This window comes from Pteronotus mesoamericanus, unplaced genomic scaffold (assembly GCF_021234165.1).
Source record: "Pteronotus mesoamericanus isolate MK-2021 breed Mesoamerican mustached bat unplaced genomic scaffold, CSHL_Meso_final contig_25, whole genome shotgun sequence".
Lineage (NCBI taxonomy): Eukaryota > Metazoa > Chordata > Mammalia > Chiroptera > Mormoopidae > Pteronotus > Pteronotus mesoamericanus.
In genome coordinates, this window is record NW_026555105.1 from 19935574 (window position 1) to 19953526 (window position 17953).

General features: G+C 42.8%; 1 protein-coding gene across 2 annotated transcripts in view; it reads right to left on the reverse strand.

The window, feature by feature from the left end:
* Positions 1-3395: 3395 nt before the first annotated feature.
* KIF3B (kinesin family member 3B) overlaps positions 3396-17953 on the reverse strand; it is a 40016-nt gene continuing 25458 nt past the window's right edge. For both annotated transcript variants that reach the window (XM_054573897.1, XM_054573896.1), the window contains 6 exons: positions 17783-17905; positions 17556-17674; positions 10659-10772; positions 9856-9961; positions 7545-7723; positions 3396-6853 (listed from right to left, as the gene is read on the reverse strand). In XM_054573897.1, the coding sequence (XP_054429872.1) occupies positions 6757-6853; positions 7545-7723; positions 9856-9961; positions 10659-10772; positions 17556-17674; positions 17783-17905 (738 nt within the window). In that variant the 3' untranslated portion in view covers positions 3396-6756. The remainder of the gene's footprint in view (positions 6854-7544; positions 7724-9855; positions 9962-10658; positions 10773-17555; positions 17675-17782; positions 17906-17953) is intronic.

Genomic DNA, 17953 nt, shown 5'->3' on the forward strand with positions numbered 1-17953 from the left:
AGAAAACATTCTGTGATGAGCTGTAGGTGTCAGCACCTATCCAACTTCCAACTCCTGTAAGTGTCAACTCAGGACAATAGGACATGCCCTCAGGGAACTTTGGGCCCAGTTGGGGAGAGCAAAGAAATACACAATTTTAAGCTGGGAAAAGGGGTAAGAGACTCCATACAGCCAGGTGGAAATGGGGGAACATCAGAATGGATGGTTGGGAAAGGCTTCTTGGAAGAGGTGACATTTAACTGGTACGTGAAGGATGAGTAGGAGTTAGCAGAGTGGGGACAAGATGCCAGAAAGAGGACATAACACATGTAAAGACACCAAGGCACGAAAGCTGTTGGCACAACCCAAAAGAGGTCTGTGTAGCCCCAGCCTCGGAGGGTGTGGAGAGTGGTGTGAGGAGAGGCAGGCCTTCCGGTAGGTGCGAATTGCCCTCAATCTACCATCAACGGATGTTTCTGGCTCCTCTGTCCTCAGAAGGGCTGGGATACATTTTACTCCTCTCCATCTCCAGAGTAGAGCAAGACACCTGGTGCACAACAGGCATTACACAGATTCCTATGAGCTACACTGTCCCCTGAGATGCAGGTGAGTGATCTTTCGCTCTGCCCATTTCTCCCACCCCAAAAGCAAGTCCCCAGTTGGCTTGCCTAACTGAAGCACCCGGGGACGGTTAACCACAAGACTGGTGATCGAAACAGAGGATGAAAGAGGAGCAGCTGCGAGAGCTACAGTTAGGTCCTTGACAAATGCCACTGGCAGATGTGACCACAGCGTAGTCCTTGGAGACCATTCTAGGGGTAACTGCAATCAGATGGCAACTCCAGTATTAGAGAACCTACCAAAATCACATTCCCCCACACTAAACTATCTGTGTGGAGTGCAAAATACAGTTTCCATGGTCAGCTGTTTTTATTCACACTTCCAACAACAAAATGTATGGGTTTTCCTTTCCACCCAACAACCAATTCTCGGATTCTCCAGACACCAGCTGGGTGCCCTACAATCTGACGCTACCTGGAGTTATAGCACAGACCCATCGGTTAAAGGCTCTCCCACAAGACTTCAGATGCCAGTCGAAGTCCCAGGTTGCCACTTCTACTTCTGGTCAACTATAAATTGGGGTTCCCTCAACCCTGTCCTCGGGTTTGATCATTGCTAGAACAGCTCACAGAACTCAGGAAAGGGCTTTAGTTACTATCACTGATTTATCTTAAAGGATGCAACTCCCAGGAACAGACAGATGGAAGAAGTGCACGGTAGAGGGTGGGAGTGGGGAGAAGCAGGACGCCTCCCTGTCCTCTTGGGGCCTGTCATCCTCCCAGCACCTCAATGTGCTGACCAGCCTGGGAGCTCTCCAAACTGCCATTGTTTAGGGGCTTTTATGGAGGTTCCATTACAAAGTCGCGATTAAATCATTGGCTATTGGTGATGAACTCAATCTCCAGTTCCTCTCCTTTCCCCTCTCTAGAGGTCAGGGGGTGGGACCGAGAGTTCCAAACCTCTAATCACATGATCATCTCCTCTGACAACCAGCCCCCATCCTGAAGTTATCTAGGGCCCCCCTAGTAGAGTCACTTTATTAGCATTAACTCCCATGTGGCTGAAAGGGCCTTGTTAGAAACACCAAAAAATGCCCCTATCGCTCAAATTCCAAAGGTTATAGATGCTCCTCAGGGACAAAGACCACATATATTTCTTACAGAATCATACAAGGTTTGAATTGTTTCTCGATTTTTTTTTTCTTTAAACACTCCAGAAGATGAGACAACTTGATGAGTGGCAGGAATTTCCAGGCTTCTCAGCTGCCCCGCCCCGCCCCGCCTGTGTAAATGAGCCCCTGGCCCAGCCCAGAATTCTGTCACTTTCAAGAACACACTCCTGGTTCTTCAAATCTGCACTCTGAACTCTTGCTTTCTGGCTAATGAATTTTGAACTATTCTAAACTAATACTTACTTAGGCTAAACCAAGCTACGGTTTTTATCTCTTTTGGGCAGGAAAGGGGGGTGTAGGGACATTGCACAGTTTGACGGCGGCGTCATATGAAGAAACACAATTAAGAATTACTTGTCTAAGCCACATAGGCCACTGTCCACTCTGTGGTCTTTAAATACCTTCTTGGTGTTTTTTTAAAGCCCTGTCCTATAATCTTTTCTACAATAGTTCTCCATGTTTCCCTCTGGTTATATGAGGCCTTCACAAATGTTCTTCCCTTTCACAAATTCCTTTTCCTCTTCCCTTGAACAGCTAACTCCTTGTTCTCTAGACCACATTGTAAACGCTGTTTCTTCAGAAAGCCCTTCCCTTATTTACCCACCCAATCCAAACGAGGCTCCTATTATTCTCTTATAATGACCTGTACTATCAGTTCACGGCTTTTGTCCTAATTTGTAACTACACATTTGTTTGTGTTTGGTTAATACTTACCCTGCATCCTTCCCCATTAAAGTACAAGCTCCGTGCAAGCAGCGTTGCTCACATCTCTATGTCCAGTGCCCAGAACATGGCACATAGTAGGCACTCAGTTTATATTTGTTAAATAATTAGAGGTTTTTCTATAGAGGCCTAGGATTTTCTAAACATAGTACTGAAGTCTAGTGTCTTCGGATACAAATTATTCTTGGTGTCTTCCAAATAGAGAGCCCTGTCACAGCAATAAGCACATTTTCAAATGTCTGTTCTAGTCCACACATCATGTGCTTGTTGCTTTAAATAACTGCTAATCCTCGCAATGGTCCTGCAAGGTAGGAATTATCACCCCATTTTACAGCCAAGAGCCCCAAGATTTAGAGAGCTAAATTAACTTCCTCATGGTCTCATGGTTAGTAAGCAGAGGCGCATCCAAAATTCAGACCCAGGAGAGCTCAGAGGCCAGGGTCTGTGCTCTCTCTACTCAGTCCCTTCTTCTCAGCCAGGGAGCACAACCACCCCAGGGGTGTACTTCAGCAGGCCTGAGAGTATGAGAAACCACAAGCCCAGCATTTGGCCCATGGCTTGTATTTCTTTTTTTCCCCCCAATGGTAAAAAACATAAAATATTTTTGTGTTAAGAAAAGACTTATTTTAAAGTGTAACGTAATAAATTTAAAGAAATTAAAACAAAACAAAACACAGAAGTTAAAAGACATTTCATGCCTGTTGTCCAGGCTGGTCCCAGGAACCTCCATGGAAAAACATGAGAGGCAGACATTTGTCACCCTGTCTTTCTTCATTTTATGTCCCTTTTCCTTGTTGCTATATTTTTTAAATACCAGCATTCCAACTCCATCTTCATTTCCACTCCTATCCTTTCATTAAAAAAAAATGTTTAAAGAGAGTGGCAGTGTGTCAGCCACAGGCGTGTCATTTTCAAAACTGTTAAGTCATTTATGAGGACACCTCATGTAGGTACAATAAATCTGGTTTTTATTACACATCTTAGTTTAGAATCACTTTTACATTCCTAGACAAAGAGATGATACAAATAAATATCAACTGTAAAACTTCAAGCCCCAAGTATTGGCATATTCTTTGTCTAAAGGTAGCCAAAGAGAAGGTCAAGATCAATAGTAACTCTAATGAGCCATAAAGCCCACTGCCTCCTTCCTGCACCAGGATTACTCCTTTCATAAATAACCTCAAAAGCATGTCATTCAAGAAACAAGGGCAGGGAGAAAGGTGGCAGATTTCTGAACAGTACAAGACAAAACCTTGCGAGATAGACAACAGCCAGGCCCACTATTCTTATCCAGTTCCCTCTGAGCATTTTGATTATGGCTTTTAGAGTATATTAATAGCCCCATTTTCAACCACTGATGGTGTTCAGATGGCCCAAGCTGTTGCTTGCAGTGAACCTTGACCTCAAGTGGGAAATGTGAGGCAGAACTGATATCCCATGTTAACGGCAGGGTATCGACACTTCTCAGCAACTTGGCAACAATTTTACATTCAGTGAGAGAGGACTTACAAGAGTCAGACAGGAAAAGCAGAGAGCGGCCCACACCTGAGCTGCAGAACTCTCTGATGCACTTGGTCATGGAGGTGTGGGTGGTGCGGTTCAAGCAGCATGCAGGCAGGCATTCAACAGGGAACAATCCAATGTTAGGTCAGTCTTAAGAAAGTGCTTCATGCCTATGATTTCTGGCCTTGGGTTCTGAATCCAGGGGTCTGCGAGACATATGACTTTAAACTAGGAAGCCAAATACATTCCTACTGATCAGAGCAAAATGGGGCCTGGTGAGGGCTGCACACACAGTCTCAAACTCCTTCTCCAGATGATCTCCTTAAATACTGTTAGGTTGGCTTCCAGACTCCACCAGCTGCTGCTGGCACGAAGGCCCTCAGATGGCCTGAGACATTGAAGCACGACTACAGACAGGAAAACCTGGTCCCTCGGTGGGCTTGGGAGGTCCTCCAAACGTTTGGCTCAATTCAGAGCCGAAAGCAGCAGCTGTCTGGTAGCAATAAGACATTCTACTGTCTGCTCTATTCAAATATTTATCGGATCCACTTTGAGAGAAGAAAAGCACCAGAGACTGCTTGGGAAGGAAGGCTTCTCCTTCACACAGGTGTTCTTCCGCTTTCCTCACAGACCACCAGATGAACACGGCTGAGACCAAGGCAAGCTTGTTTTACTCACCCTGTTTGTCAACTGGCTTTCTTCTTTTGCCTTTTTAGAAAAGTTCTACGGTCACTTAACCACCCTTGGTCAGATAGCCACCTCGGGACATCTGTAATAAGGTACTGTGTTACCTGCAGTGTTCAGTTCTCAGACTGGCCAGGTGAATATTTTCAGCCTACAAAATTCATACTAGTTCTGAAAAAATGTGGTGCAACAGACAGGTGTAACCGGCAGGTAATCTTAGGCTATCACCTTGTTATTTGGTTCCTATTCAAACAGGTAAAATTTTACTAAATAAGAAGAAGCAGGGTTTGATCCCAAGAAAGATGAAGGAAGGCTCCATTATGCTCTGGGAATTACTGAAAAGGGCCCTGGGTTCAGAAAGAATGGTTACGAAAAAGGAGATCAGCTGCCAGATGGCAGACCTCCATTTGTAGAACGCTAAGACATTGCACTTGGTTCCTCCTCTCACCCACAGGTTCTGATCCTGAAATGTGCCCTGGGAACTGAGCAGCTAAGTTAAAATATAACTCAAGGCCCACCTGAGTCGCCACATTCCTGAGGCACCGTGCCAGCAAGGTACACCAGTGTGGCAGACCTGGGGACTTACACTGTCCCCTCAGGCTTGGCTCATGGACTCAGACACCCACAGGGGAGCGCTTCCAGCCTGCACTCGTCATTCAGTGGGCCTTTAATGCGGACACAGGTAACAACTGGACATTAGTGTCGTTCTAACATGGGGCAAGTTCTTGGTCTCTATCTCTCTCTTACAGACGCACAGGGACACACTCAAAGAACACTGGCACCATTGTGCTTGCACACCCACGCACACCTATGAGCTTCTCTTGGGGGAAAAGGAGTAACATTCACTTAATGACCAACATAAAAATGAAGCTCTGAATTTCAATAATACAAAGAACTAAAACCTATAAACCACACTAGTTTATGTAAACGGGAATTTCTAACTCTCTCCTCTGAGCCTATTCAATCACACAGCCGCTCCTCGCCACCACTTCTGGTTCTGCCTGGGGGGAGCCACAACTCTAGGATTAGGCGACTTTCAGCTGAAGGCAAGCAGGGTTCCTTTGCTTTCACCTGTTAGGTCTTCCCTTCACGCTGCATCGAGCCTCGTGTCTCTGCCTCTGCATCTGCCTAGTCACCCTTAGGGTCTCTATTCAAATATGGAACAAAATGGGGAATTCAAAAGTGCCACCATATGTCTCATTCCCCCTACTCTTGTCCCATCAGAGAAGACAGAGCCAGCCTCCCCTCTCCCACAAAGTAGGCCCACTGCAAAGCGTGCTCTGGAGGCAGACGGGCCGAGGAAGGGACGCTCAGAGTACGCGCGCTTGGCTAAAGATGGTGACAAATGAAGAGTAAAGTGACACGGTGTATGGACATGGCATCAGCTTACAGATTAACGTCTTTGACAGGATGGTCATGGTTTTGAGGTTTTAAAGAAGCTGTTTCCCTAAACTCTCCAAGGAGGCAAAGGGAATGTGATTTCTATTGCTGCCAACATTAATCCTTCCGGAGCAGAAAGTGGTAGCTTCCTCGGAAAACATTTCCTTATTCAGCAGATCCCAAAAGCAGATCCACTTTTTACTGAGGAGCATGGATCATGCCCAGTTGGGGCTTGGATCCAAATGAGATTTCTCATTTCAACCTACAAGAACAGCACTATTCAAGTTCTAGGGCTTTCATTTTTCAACCTTACTTTCATTGTATCCTGAGGCTCCAAAGACTTGGTCCCACTAAGATGACTCCTGATTCTGCCCTATTGCTCAACAAGGGAGCCCAGTGTAAAGAACAGGCTAGAAAAGGAGAGGGGAGAGGACGGAAGGCTAGGGTAGGGAGAGGAGAAGAAGGCAAGGGAGAAGGGAAGCAAGGTCACTGGTCATTCTCTTGCTTTCCACTTCAACTACCGCGCTTTACCTTACCCATGCATTTCTGAGATGCTAATTAAAGGACAGTGCTGAGTGCCGGATCTGGACCAGCACCTTTCAGCCAGATTAAATTGGTTAATCTGCAAAGAGGCCATCACTTCTCCCCAGGGGAATGGTTCTGAGTTTGGGCTGGAGTCATCTCTGCAGGTATTTGCTCATCTCTTCTCTCAGAAGGCAAACACTGTTTAAACCCCGGGAGAGGAGGAACTGGCTTTACTTTGGAACCAGCCCTCGAGACTGTGGATAAAGCTGAGATGTACGGGTTCCTGAGGAAGAAGAGGAGGATCCCGACTTCCTTCCGCTTTTAGGCCTGCAAAAGTCAAGCACATGTTCATATTATGCATCCCATCTCTGTCACTAACACAGGTCAGAGTCCTTTCCCATCAAGAGCCATTAACATTTCAAGGTGGCCTTATCTCAATGGCCTGAAAGTCAGTATACTTTCAGCTTTAAAACCATCAAACTGGCACAGCCTGACCCTTTACACATGACCAAGACGCTCTGCCAACCCAGGTGTGAAGCCTCAGGGAAGGGACTCTGATTTTCAGCAATTGTTTTTCCATTTAAATCAAATCTTTACCGTCTTCTCCAAATTGACAAAAAATATTAAGCTCCCAGGTAGAATTTCTTCCATTTTTGGTTTTTCACCTAGTTGTTTTCTTTTTAACTTCTAACCCAAATTTAAGATTATAGAATTTCTAATTTAGCATCAAATTAAATCCCTGATACCCAGTGGGAACCAAAGACTGTCCCTTGTTTCACTAGAACACGTTCTTTATAGTAGGAACTGGGCACATTTTGGTATTCAGTCTACTTGGCATAATGCCTGAACCATAAATATTTGTGTAATAAACGAATAAACACAAGAGTAGTATGGCAGTATTTTCTGGCACATCCTGTAAAGCATTCTGTGATAAACAAACACTCTTGGCATCCTCTGCCTTCACTTGTCCTTGTGCATACATGTTCTGTTCAAATACAGGTCATCAAGAGCCACTCACCTGGCCTTGGATTTCTTATTTGCGGTACTTTCAAAGGATGACGCATCCACTTGTATCTCATCTTCGTCCTGCAGAGCCGCATCCAATGCAGCCTGGACTTTGGGGGCAATGGCGGGGCCCTCGTAGTCTCTGGTGGTCCGGCTGGGCATGTCCAGCTCTAACAGCACAATGTTTTCTGCCTGCAGAAAAGCACAGCCATTACCAGCTAGGCTGGTTTCCAATCAGACACAGAGAGTACAAGCAATGTAGACCCTTCCAAAAACAGAACTGCAAATTGCTTGCTCCTCAGAGCCTACCAAGAAGCTGCCTCAAAGAAGTGATGTAGTGTTACAACTTTTTTCCTGGAGAGATTGCTGATGATTTTTATTTTCTTCTCTAGGCTATTCACTCTTTTACTTTTTAAAAAATAAAAGTATCTTGAAAAAAAAAGATTTCATTTATTTATTTTTAGAGAGAGGGGAAGGGAGGGAGAAAGAGTGGGAGAGAAACATCAATGTGTGGTTGCCTCTCACGTGCCTCCTACTGGGGACCTGGGCCTGCAACCCAGGCATGTGCCCTAACTGGGAATCGAACCAGCAACCTTTTAGTTCACAGGCAGGTACTCAATCCACTGAGCCACACCAGCCAGCGTTAAAAAAAAAAATCTTTAACAATGAGCATGTATTACACCCTCAGTGGAACAACAATAAATTAAGTAAAACCCATTTATTACAGACAATGTAAAAATATAAGAAGGTATAAGGAAGAAAATAGTAATCACCAATAATCTTACTACCTAGAGCAGCTATGATGAACGTTTTGGTTGCCAAGGGGAAGAGGCAGGTCTGGGGTACATGTGTGAAGTGTGTATGTGGCAGTGTATGTGCTTGTAACCACATTTTGAAAATCAGTCTGGGCCCCGCCTGTTAACTGGTCTTGTGGATGTACTCCTTCACTTGATATCCTGTGGTGGGCCTTTTCCTACCTCCTACATACTGAGGCAAGTGCATAAGGGAAGAGGACAGTTTAAACATCTTGTCCTCTAGCTCCTCCCACTCGGTGGAGTTCAGGCCCCAGTGTTCTGTGGGCGGGGGGCAGGGGGCTGCTGCAGGGAGAAGGTAAGGAGAGGAAGTGGCTCTCTTTATCCATTTTACAAACTGAGACACTGCTCAAAATTTATCTTAATGGAGTGGGTCTGTTGCTAAAAACATCTGAGAGGCACTGCTTTAAATTCTACCTTTGAATCAGGTTAGCCCCCCTGGAAACCCACATATTTGATTTGTAGGCTTGAAAAGCATGTTTTTGGCTTAAGACATGAAATAACTGGCAAGATATGCACACTCTGAAACGGCTAGAAAAATGCTTCTGAGGACGCATCACTCATCCTCCATGATATAAAACCCCATCTAATAGATCTCTTTTGCTTTTGTTTTCTTTATTTTAAATGACTCGGTGCCAGGAAGAACAGCACCTGAGGAGCTAACCAATCCTAGTCTGTTTTTCTCTGGCTGCCAAGGGAGACTCAAAAACATTTTAAATGAAAATATTTCATTATTAAAATAATACAGAGTCCCCACTGATAGAAAATACAGATAAGCAAAAAAGAAGAAAATTTAAATTGAGTACACTTCCATTAACCAGGGACTAGTTCACAAATCAAAAACCAGTTCTAGATTTTTAAAAATTCATACATACACTTGCAGCACCAATTGTTTTATAACTTAACAATATATTGTGTCTCCTGGTTCATCCACTTACCAGCTACCTACTAAGTTCCAGGACTATTGCACAGAGTAGATGGGAAGGTTCAAGCAGAGAAAGCAATAAAGCACCAAATAGTGCCTGGCACACAGCAAGTGCTTATAGAGAGAAGCTCTCCCAGTATTATTATGTTTGGGTCATTAAATGGGCCTTAATTATGGCATTTTGTGTAACTACATGACTGACCACATTATGTTAAATGGAAGTACCATACCTTTTTAACACATTTCCATTTCCTGTCACTGACACTTCCATTTCTCCCAGTCTTCCCACGGAGCCAGTTTAAAGCCTGGTGTTAATGTCTACTGGCCATTATGGACAGGATGCTTGTACTCTCCTCCTAGTCCTGATTTTCTAAATCTCATTCTATTTCGTCTTTTTAATGTATAATTGTTATTGTTCTTTTTGTTACTTATTTGTTAAAATTGTTATATTCATATAACTTCCCTCAGGTGCCTCTGGAAAGAGGATGAAAAAACTCTGTGACTTTGCAGAATGGTGCCTACGGGTTTACATGAATCTAAACTCCTCTATGAGAGAGAGGAGGGGAACGCAGGAACAGTCTCCTCACCCTGTATCGGGCCTCTGGACGAATCATCATTGACATCCTTGCGTGTTGGCTCAATGGTCTCTTATATCCCACAGCTGAGACTGGCCGCTTCATCATCTGCTGATTCCTGGAAATGGACTGCAGTGGTTAAAGCGCTGGCTGACGTGTGTTCCACAGCCCCACGTTCGGTCCTGTGGAACCAGCACTCAAGACTCTGAGCCTGCTCAAACAGAACATCAAGCCACTGACTTCCTGGACTGAGAGCTGACATGGAAATGATGCAGGGGCAGCTAATACTTTCTGCTTGGGCTGCTTTCTGATTCAAACATGAGCATCATGCATCTTTTAAGCTGGAAGAGATCTGAGTCATCATCCAGTTCTTCGGCAGCAGGGCATGAAGCATAGCTGTCAACACTCCCCACCCCTGCGTCCTTGGCAGACATCTCCCATTTCTCCAGCAGGACCCAGACTTATACTGAGTGTCCTTCTCAACACCGTGTCAGACTGACACGCAAGATGACACCTGTGGACTGGCCCTTGTTTGGCCTCGTGTGCTTCACTTGACAGCTGGGGAAGCTGAAATGCAGGAACTTGGGAGAGGTCATTAGTTCACTGTGAGAAAGTCTCCCAGTTCCTAATACCATACTCATCATCAAACTTCTACCTCCTGGAACTATGCCATCACAAAATCAGAGATGCAATTGGTTTCAACTTCAAGTGAATCAAACTGCATTCTTACCACAGCCCTCTGGCCAAGTCCAGCTTATCAGCATTCTTTCCCTCCTCCCCACCTTCAAGTCTACTTAAAGTCAATAGTGACTTACTCCAGTCTGGTTATAGGATGTAATTTCCAATGATCTTCCTCTTCATCAAAGAAGGATCTATTCATAATTTTACTTTTTTCTTCCAGAGGGATAAAGTTTTCTATAATAAGATGCCTGTAAGAGCACACATACAGGGGTGAATACACAGAGAGAAAGAATACAGGTGGAGTGCTGGCTATCTGGTCCCACGTGCAGTGAGTACTTACATAAGTTACTCGGCAAACATTTACTAAGCAGGTCCTGTGGGCCTACCATCATTCGAAGAACTGAGATACAGACATGAATGACATTTGGTCCCTGCCTGAGACAGAATGGTGCGGCACTCCTAGGTACGACAGGTGCTGGCAGGGGTCTGCCCCAGGAATATGGAGAGGTCACTTCTGCCCTCGGAGGCGCTGCGTGGGGAGGTGAAAGAACTGAAGAGGAAGGCCATACGGGAGTGAGTCAGTGCCATCTGAGACACCTTTGGAGGGCCACTGGTACTGCTAACCCAGCTCATTAACTTCCAACATGCTGAGAACAAACTGGAAATTAAACTGCTTTCCTCCAAACCCCTGGATTGTCGCCAGAGATGGAAAATTTCATATTCTGATCACCAGGACAAAGAGCAGGACCAAATGGATTTCAGTCCCTTAGACTTCTGAGAATGAAGACAATTCCTGAGAAGAGTCTGCGTGAGAAGTGCCTAGGGAACAGGGCAAACACTGAAACTGGAACTGGCTGCTTTGTGTCACACCATAGCGATGACTGTCTCCTGCCACCTCTCTGCATTCACTCTTTCAAAACCTCAGGGCAGAACAATGCCGAAGGGGTGTTAATGTGAGAGAAAACACACAGCAAACACCACAGGTGCCGGGTACTGACTGTTAAGAAACAGGCTGACTCACTGTTTATTCAAAAGATATAAGAGCTATAACAGTAAAAGTGTCTTCTTTAGGGGAAAATATATTTTGGGAAGATGAAATTTTCTCTTCATTTTATTTGACATTTAAGAAATTATTTTTCAAAACATACATTTGGGGTTTTCCCCTCTGATTTTAAAGCTCCTATTTACATATTAGGAAATTTGAAAAACATAATTACACATAATTTCACTATCCAGAGATAGCTATTATTAATATTTTGGCAGATTTTGTTCTGATCTTTTTTTCCAGGTGTGCATACCTAGAAAGAGGCCTCACACACACATTCAATTTTAAAGGCTCCTTTCGAAACTTAAAACTTGATCATTAAAAGAATCCCTTTGAAAAGTTCTTTAAAGAAAAACTCCACCTAATGCTGTGAAAGGACGGATACAGAAGAACATCATTTTGTAATCCCTGATGAAATAAAAGATCCAGACAAAGATCATTATTGGTTGAAACCAGTAGCTCAGTGGTTCTCAAACTGAGCTGCACATGAATATTGTTTAGGGAGTTCTCACAAATATCTTCCCCAGACCTCATGACAGATCAATGGTTCTCAAAGTATGTTCACTGAAGCAGCAGGAGCAACAACTGGAGCCTGTTAGAAATGCAAATTCTCAGGCCCCACCCCAAACATACCAAATCAGACTCTCTGTGCATGGGGCCCCGCCATGCATGTTTAACAAGCCTTTCAGATGATTTGGTGCCTGCTGAAGTTTAAAGACCACTGCCCTATACCAATTCAATAAAAATCTCCAGGGTGGGACCCAAGCATCATTATTTTTAAAAACCCTTTTGAGATGATTTCTGTGTTCAGCCAAGGTTGAGAACCAGTGCTTCAGAGCTAGCTTTCAATTAAAGGAAAATAAGAGAGGCAGACACAAATTAAATGGCACCATGAAGAAGCAGACCAACAAATCCAGAATGTGAGATATTTCTACAGGTTATGTGACCCAACTTTTTCAACAAGTCAACTAGAAAAAAGTTCTTAAGAGGAAAGGGGATTGTTCCAGATTAAAATAAAGTTAAGACACACAATAACCCAAGGCAATATGTAGGTCATATATAGATATCTTTTTTAAAAAATACATTTCATTGATTAGGCTATTACAGTTGTCCCAATTATCCCCCTTTGCCTCCCTCCACCCAGCACCCCCATTCCCTCCAGCAATGCCCCCGCTTAGTTCATGTCCATGGGTCGTGTATATAAGTTCTTTGGCTTCTCTATTTCCTACACTTTTCTTAACATCCCCTTGTCTATTTTGTACCTACCAATTATGCTTCTTAATCCCTGCACCTTTCCCCCTATCCTCCCCTTTCCCTCTCCCAGGTGATAACCCTCCAAATGCTCTCCATATCTGATTCTGTTTCTGTTCTGGTTGCTTAGTTTGTTTTTTTAGATTCAGTTGTCGACAGTTGTGAATTTGTTGCCCTTTTACCGTTCATAGTTTTGATGATATTCTTTGTCTTAAATAAGACCCTTTAACATTTCATGTAATACTGGCTTGGTGATGATGAACTGCTTTAGCTTTACCTTGCCTAGGAAGCACTTATCTGCCCTTCCATTCTAAATAATAGCTTTGCTGGATAGAGTAATATAGGTTGTAGGTCCTTGCTTTTCATCACTTTGAATACTTCTTGACAGTCCTTTCTTGCCTGCAAAGTTTCTTTTAAGAAATCAGCTGGTAGTTTTTCTTATGGGAACTCCTTTGAAAGTAACTCTCTGCTTTTTTCTTGCTGCTTTTAAGATTCTCTCTTTATCTTTAATCTTAGGCATTTTAATTATGATGTGTCTTCCTGTGGGACTGTTTGCATATGTCTTGCTTGGGACTCTATGTGCTTCCTGGACTTGTATGACTATTTCCTTCACCCAATGAGGGAAGTTTCCTTTCCTTATTTTTTCAAATAAGCTTCCAATTTCTTGCTCTTCCTTTTTTCCTTTTGGTATTCCAATGATTTGGATGTTGGTACATTTGGAGATGTCCCAGAGGTTCCTTATACTATCCTTGTCTTTTTTTTTTTAACTCTTTTTTTTTTCTTGCTGTTCTGGTTGAATGCTTATTTCTTCCTTATGTTCCAAATAGCTGATTAGCGTCCTGGCTTCGAGCCCTCCACTGTTGGTTCCCTGTAGATTTTTTCTTTATTTCACTTAGTGTAACTTTCATTTCTTCCTGGGTCTTCTAATTTTGTTGCCATACTCTATGAGCATTCGCATAGGAGTTCTTTGAGCATTCTAATCACCAGATTTTGAACTCTGCACCTGACAGGTTGGTTATCTCCATTTCATCTTCTTCTTTCTTCTGAGGTTTTGTTCTGTTCTTTCATTTGGACTATATTTCTTTGTCTCCTCAATTTGGCAGCCTCCCCGTGTTTGTTTCTATGTATTATGTAGAGCTGCTTTGATTCCCTGTCTTTGTAGTGTGGCCTATTGTAGAAAAGGCACCTGTAAATTGTGTGGGGTGGAGCCTTAGGTAATCGCCAGGGTGGGGCAACCCACTTCCCTGCTTTGTGGTTGTGTGGGGGGAGGGCTTGGAAAGGGGACAATGCTGCTGCCTGGTTTCTGGAGGTTTGCCCAGCACTCACCCTGTTTCCAGTCGCTTCACTTACTCCCCATATGCGATTGGTGCCCTTTCAGCTATTGTCCTGGCACTGAATCCCAGAGAGGGTGGGTTCTGTAAATGCTGTAAGTCTCTGCGATCCCTTTTAGCAGAGTGTCCTGAAAACCCGGCAGCTTCTTCTGCCCTCCAACCCCCACTGGCTTTTACAGCCAGAAATTATGGGGAGTTCTCTCCTGGTGCTGGAACCCTGGGCTGTGCAGTCTGGCCTGGGGCTGGGATGGCTCGCTTCCTGATTTTTATGACCACATGTGAATGTGGGACCACCTGTTCCGCTGCTGCCTCTCTACTCCACACCGTGTCTCCACACGTATCTACCTGCCTTTGCATCTCTGCCCCTGCTATCCATGTGGACGAACATGGCTTCCTTAAATCCTTGGTTATCGGACTTCTACACAGCTCGATTTGCTGATGCTTCTGGGTGTTATTTGTTTTGCAGTCTAGCTGTAATTCTCTTTGTGGTTGCATGAGGAGGCAAAGTGTGCTTACCTACTCCTCCATCTTGAACAGAAGTGCCCATATATAGATCTAAATATGAACAAACCAAGAAAACCTGAATATGGACTGAGTATGAGAAAATACTAAGAAACTTAATTTTGTTAGGTCGGAAGATATCATTGTGTTTTAAACAAAAATCAACTATATTTCTATATACTAGCAATAGCATTCTGAAAGAAAATTAAGAAAGCAATTCCATATACAATAGCATAAGAAGTTAGAATACTTAGGTATGAATTTAACAAAAGAAGTGCAAGTAGTTGTACACTGAAAACCATAAAAGAGTCTTGATAGAAATTAAAGAAGATATAAATAAATTAAAAGAAATGAAATAAAAAAGATCCATGAAAATCCTATGTTCATGGATCAGAACACAATATTAAGATGACAATACTCTCTAAATTGATCTACAGATTCAACATAGTCCCTATTAAAATCACAGCTGGCTTTTTTGCAGAAATTGACAAGCTGATCTTAAAATTTATACAGAAATGCAAGGGACCCTGAATAGCCAAAAATCCTTGAAAAAGAACAACAAATTTGGAGGACCCACCTGTCCTCATTTCAATACTTATTGCAAAGCTACAGTAATCAAAAGAGTGTGTTATTGGCAAAAGGACAAACACGTAGCTCAGTGGAACAGCACTGAGGGTTTAGAAATGAGTCTTCATGTTTATGGTCACTGATTTTCAACAAGGGTGCAGAGATAATGAGAGAAGAGCCATTTCAACAAATGCTCCTGGGACAACAGGATATACACATGCGAAAGAATGCATTTGAAACCCTAACTCAGACCATACACAAAAGTTACCTCAAAATAAATCATAGACCTAAATGGAAGACTTAAAACTGTAAGACTCTTAGATGACCTAAGACAATTAAAAACGTAAGTCTATAATAAAACTCATAAGCAAATGTTCATGGAAGCATTTTTCATTACAGCTAAAAAGTAGAAACAACCCGAATATCCATCAACTGAGGAATGGATAAATAAACAAATACTCATCCAATACAGTATTATTCAACAATAAAAAAAATGAAGTATTGAAACATTCTACAACATGGATGATGATCCTTGAAAACACTATACTAAATGAGAGAAGCCAGTCACAAAACGTCATATTATTTCATTTCTATATTTATATACGATATCCAGACTAGGCACATTTAGATACACCACCAAAAATTCAAGCAACGTAAGATCAAGTGGACTATATCAAAATTAAAATCTTTTGTGCTATAAATACCATCAAGAAAGTGAAAAGACAACCCACAGAATGGAAGAAAGTATTTTCAAATCATATATCTGATAGGGGACTTGTATCCAGGATATATAAAGAATTCTTACAAGTCAACAACAAAAAGACCCAATTAGTAACCCAAATTTAAAATGCACAAAGTGTCTGAACAGATATTTCTCCAAAGATGAACAAAAGCCAATAAGCACACATGAAAAGATGTTCAACATCTTTAGCCGTCAGGGAAATGCAAATCAAAACCACGAGATACCACTAAACACCCATAAGAATGGCTATAATAAAAAAAGACAGATAATAAAAGCAAAAAAAAAAAAAAAAAAAGGAAAATAAAAGACAGTATCAATGAGGAGGAATTGGTGGTGGAAATGTAAAATGACGCAGCTATTTTATTTTTAAATTTTTAAAGTATGTTTACTGATTTAGAGAGAGGAAGGGGGAGAGAGAGAAACATAGACGTGAGAGAGAAGCATCGATTGGTTGCCTCCACACACGCCATGATGAAGATAGAATCTGCAACCCAGGTATGTGCCCTGACTAGCACTCTCGAACCTTCCACAGTTTTGGTGTATGAGATGACAACGACTGAGCCACACTGGCCAGAGCCGATGCAGCCACTTTAGAAACCAGTTTGGCTTCCTCAGAAAGGTAAACACAGGGTTACCAATGACCTGGCAATTCCACTCCTAGGTATATATCCCAGAGAAATTTAAAAAATGCCCATATAAAAACCTGCCCATGAATGTTCACAGCAGCATTATTCATAATAGACAAAGACTGGAACCCAAATGTCTGTCAACTGAAAAACAGATAAATAAAATGTGGTATAGCTATACAATACAATACTCTTCAGTCATAAAAAAGAATGAAATATTGACATGCAACAACATGAGTGATCCTTGAAAGCATCATGTTAAGTGAAAGAAACGAATCACAAAAGACCACGTATCATATGATTCCGTTTATATGCAATGTCCAGAATAGCAAGTTTACAGAGGCAGAAAGTAGGTCAGGACTGCAGTGGGGAGAGGGGATAATGAGGGGGGACTGCTAATTGGTATAGGGTTTCTTTTTCAGGGAACAAAGTTAGACCGTTGATGGTTTTACAACTCTATAAATACATATTTTTGAAAAACTGACTTGTATACTTTAAATACATGAACTGAATGGTATGTGAGTTATATTTCAATAAAGCTTTTTAAATACAGCGTTACAGTCATGTATGTAGGTATAAATGAGATAACATGAAGTACAATTTGCTTTAAATGTTTATAAAAGACAGATGACAAAAGATGATTTATCATTGAATCTAGGTGATGGGTATTTGGGTGTTCATTATACCATTCAGAAAATTCTAGTTAATAAAAGATGCCGTCTTATCAATAGATAACTTTAAAAGCTTCAGGAGGGCAAAGGGGAAGGAAACTTGGAGATCACGTGGTGAAATCATTCAGTTCACAGATGAAGCCCAGAGACAGAGTGGCTCTCTCAACAATAAAGAGACGCCAGACAAAGTGGCAAGAGATGAGCTGGAGAGAAGGGGCCCTGTCCTCTGGGAAGTGTTACTTACCAACCAACCACGCAGCAAGTGGCTGGAGGTGCCATGGAGGGCCCAGAACTTACTTGAGTTTCAGCTCCCTGGTGAGCTCATTCTGAGTCTGCTCCAGCTCCTGCCGCTCCTTGATGTGCTCTTCTTGGAGGTCGTGGATCTCTGCCTTCACTGCCTGAAGCTTGGAGAAGAGCTGGAACCCAAGGAAGAGGCAGATGAGGAGGGCGGCCCTCCAGACAATGAGCAATCCCTTCCCCCAAGTCTCCAGACACCCCTGCCTGGCCTTGCTCCTTTTATATACCTTTTTGAGTTTTTTGGTCTTGATGTCCACCTCTTGCTGCAATGAGCTGTATGTCTCTTTAAGTTCCAAAGTCTCCTCATCTCGACTTTCCATCTGTTGCTGGATTTCTCTTTCTCGACGTTTCTGAGCAACATTACAAAATTCATCAGCTTCCCTAGAGACAATGTCTAG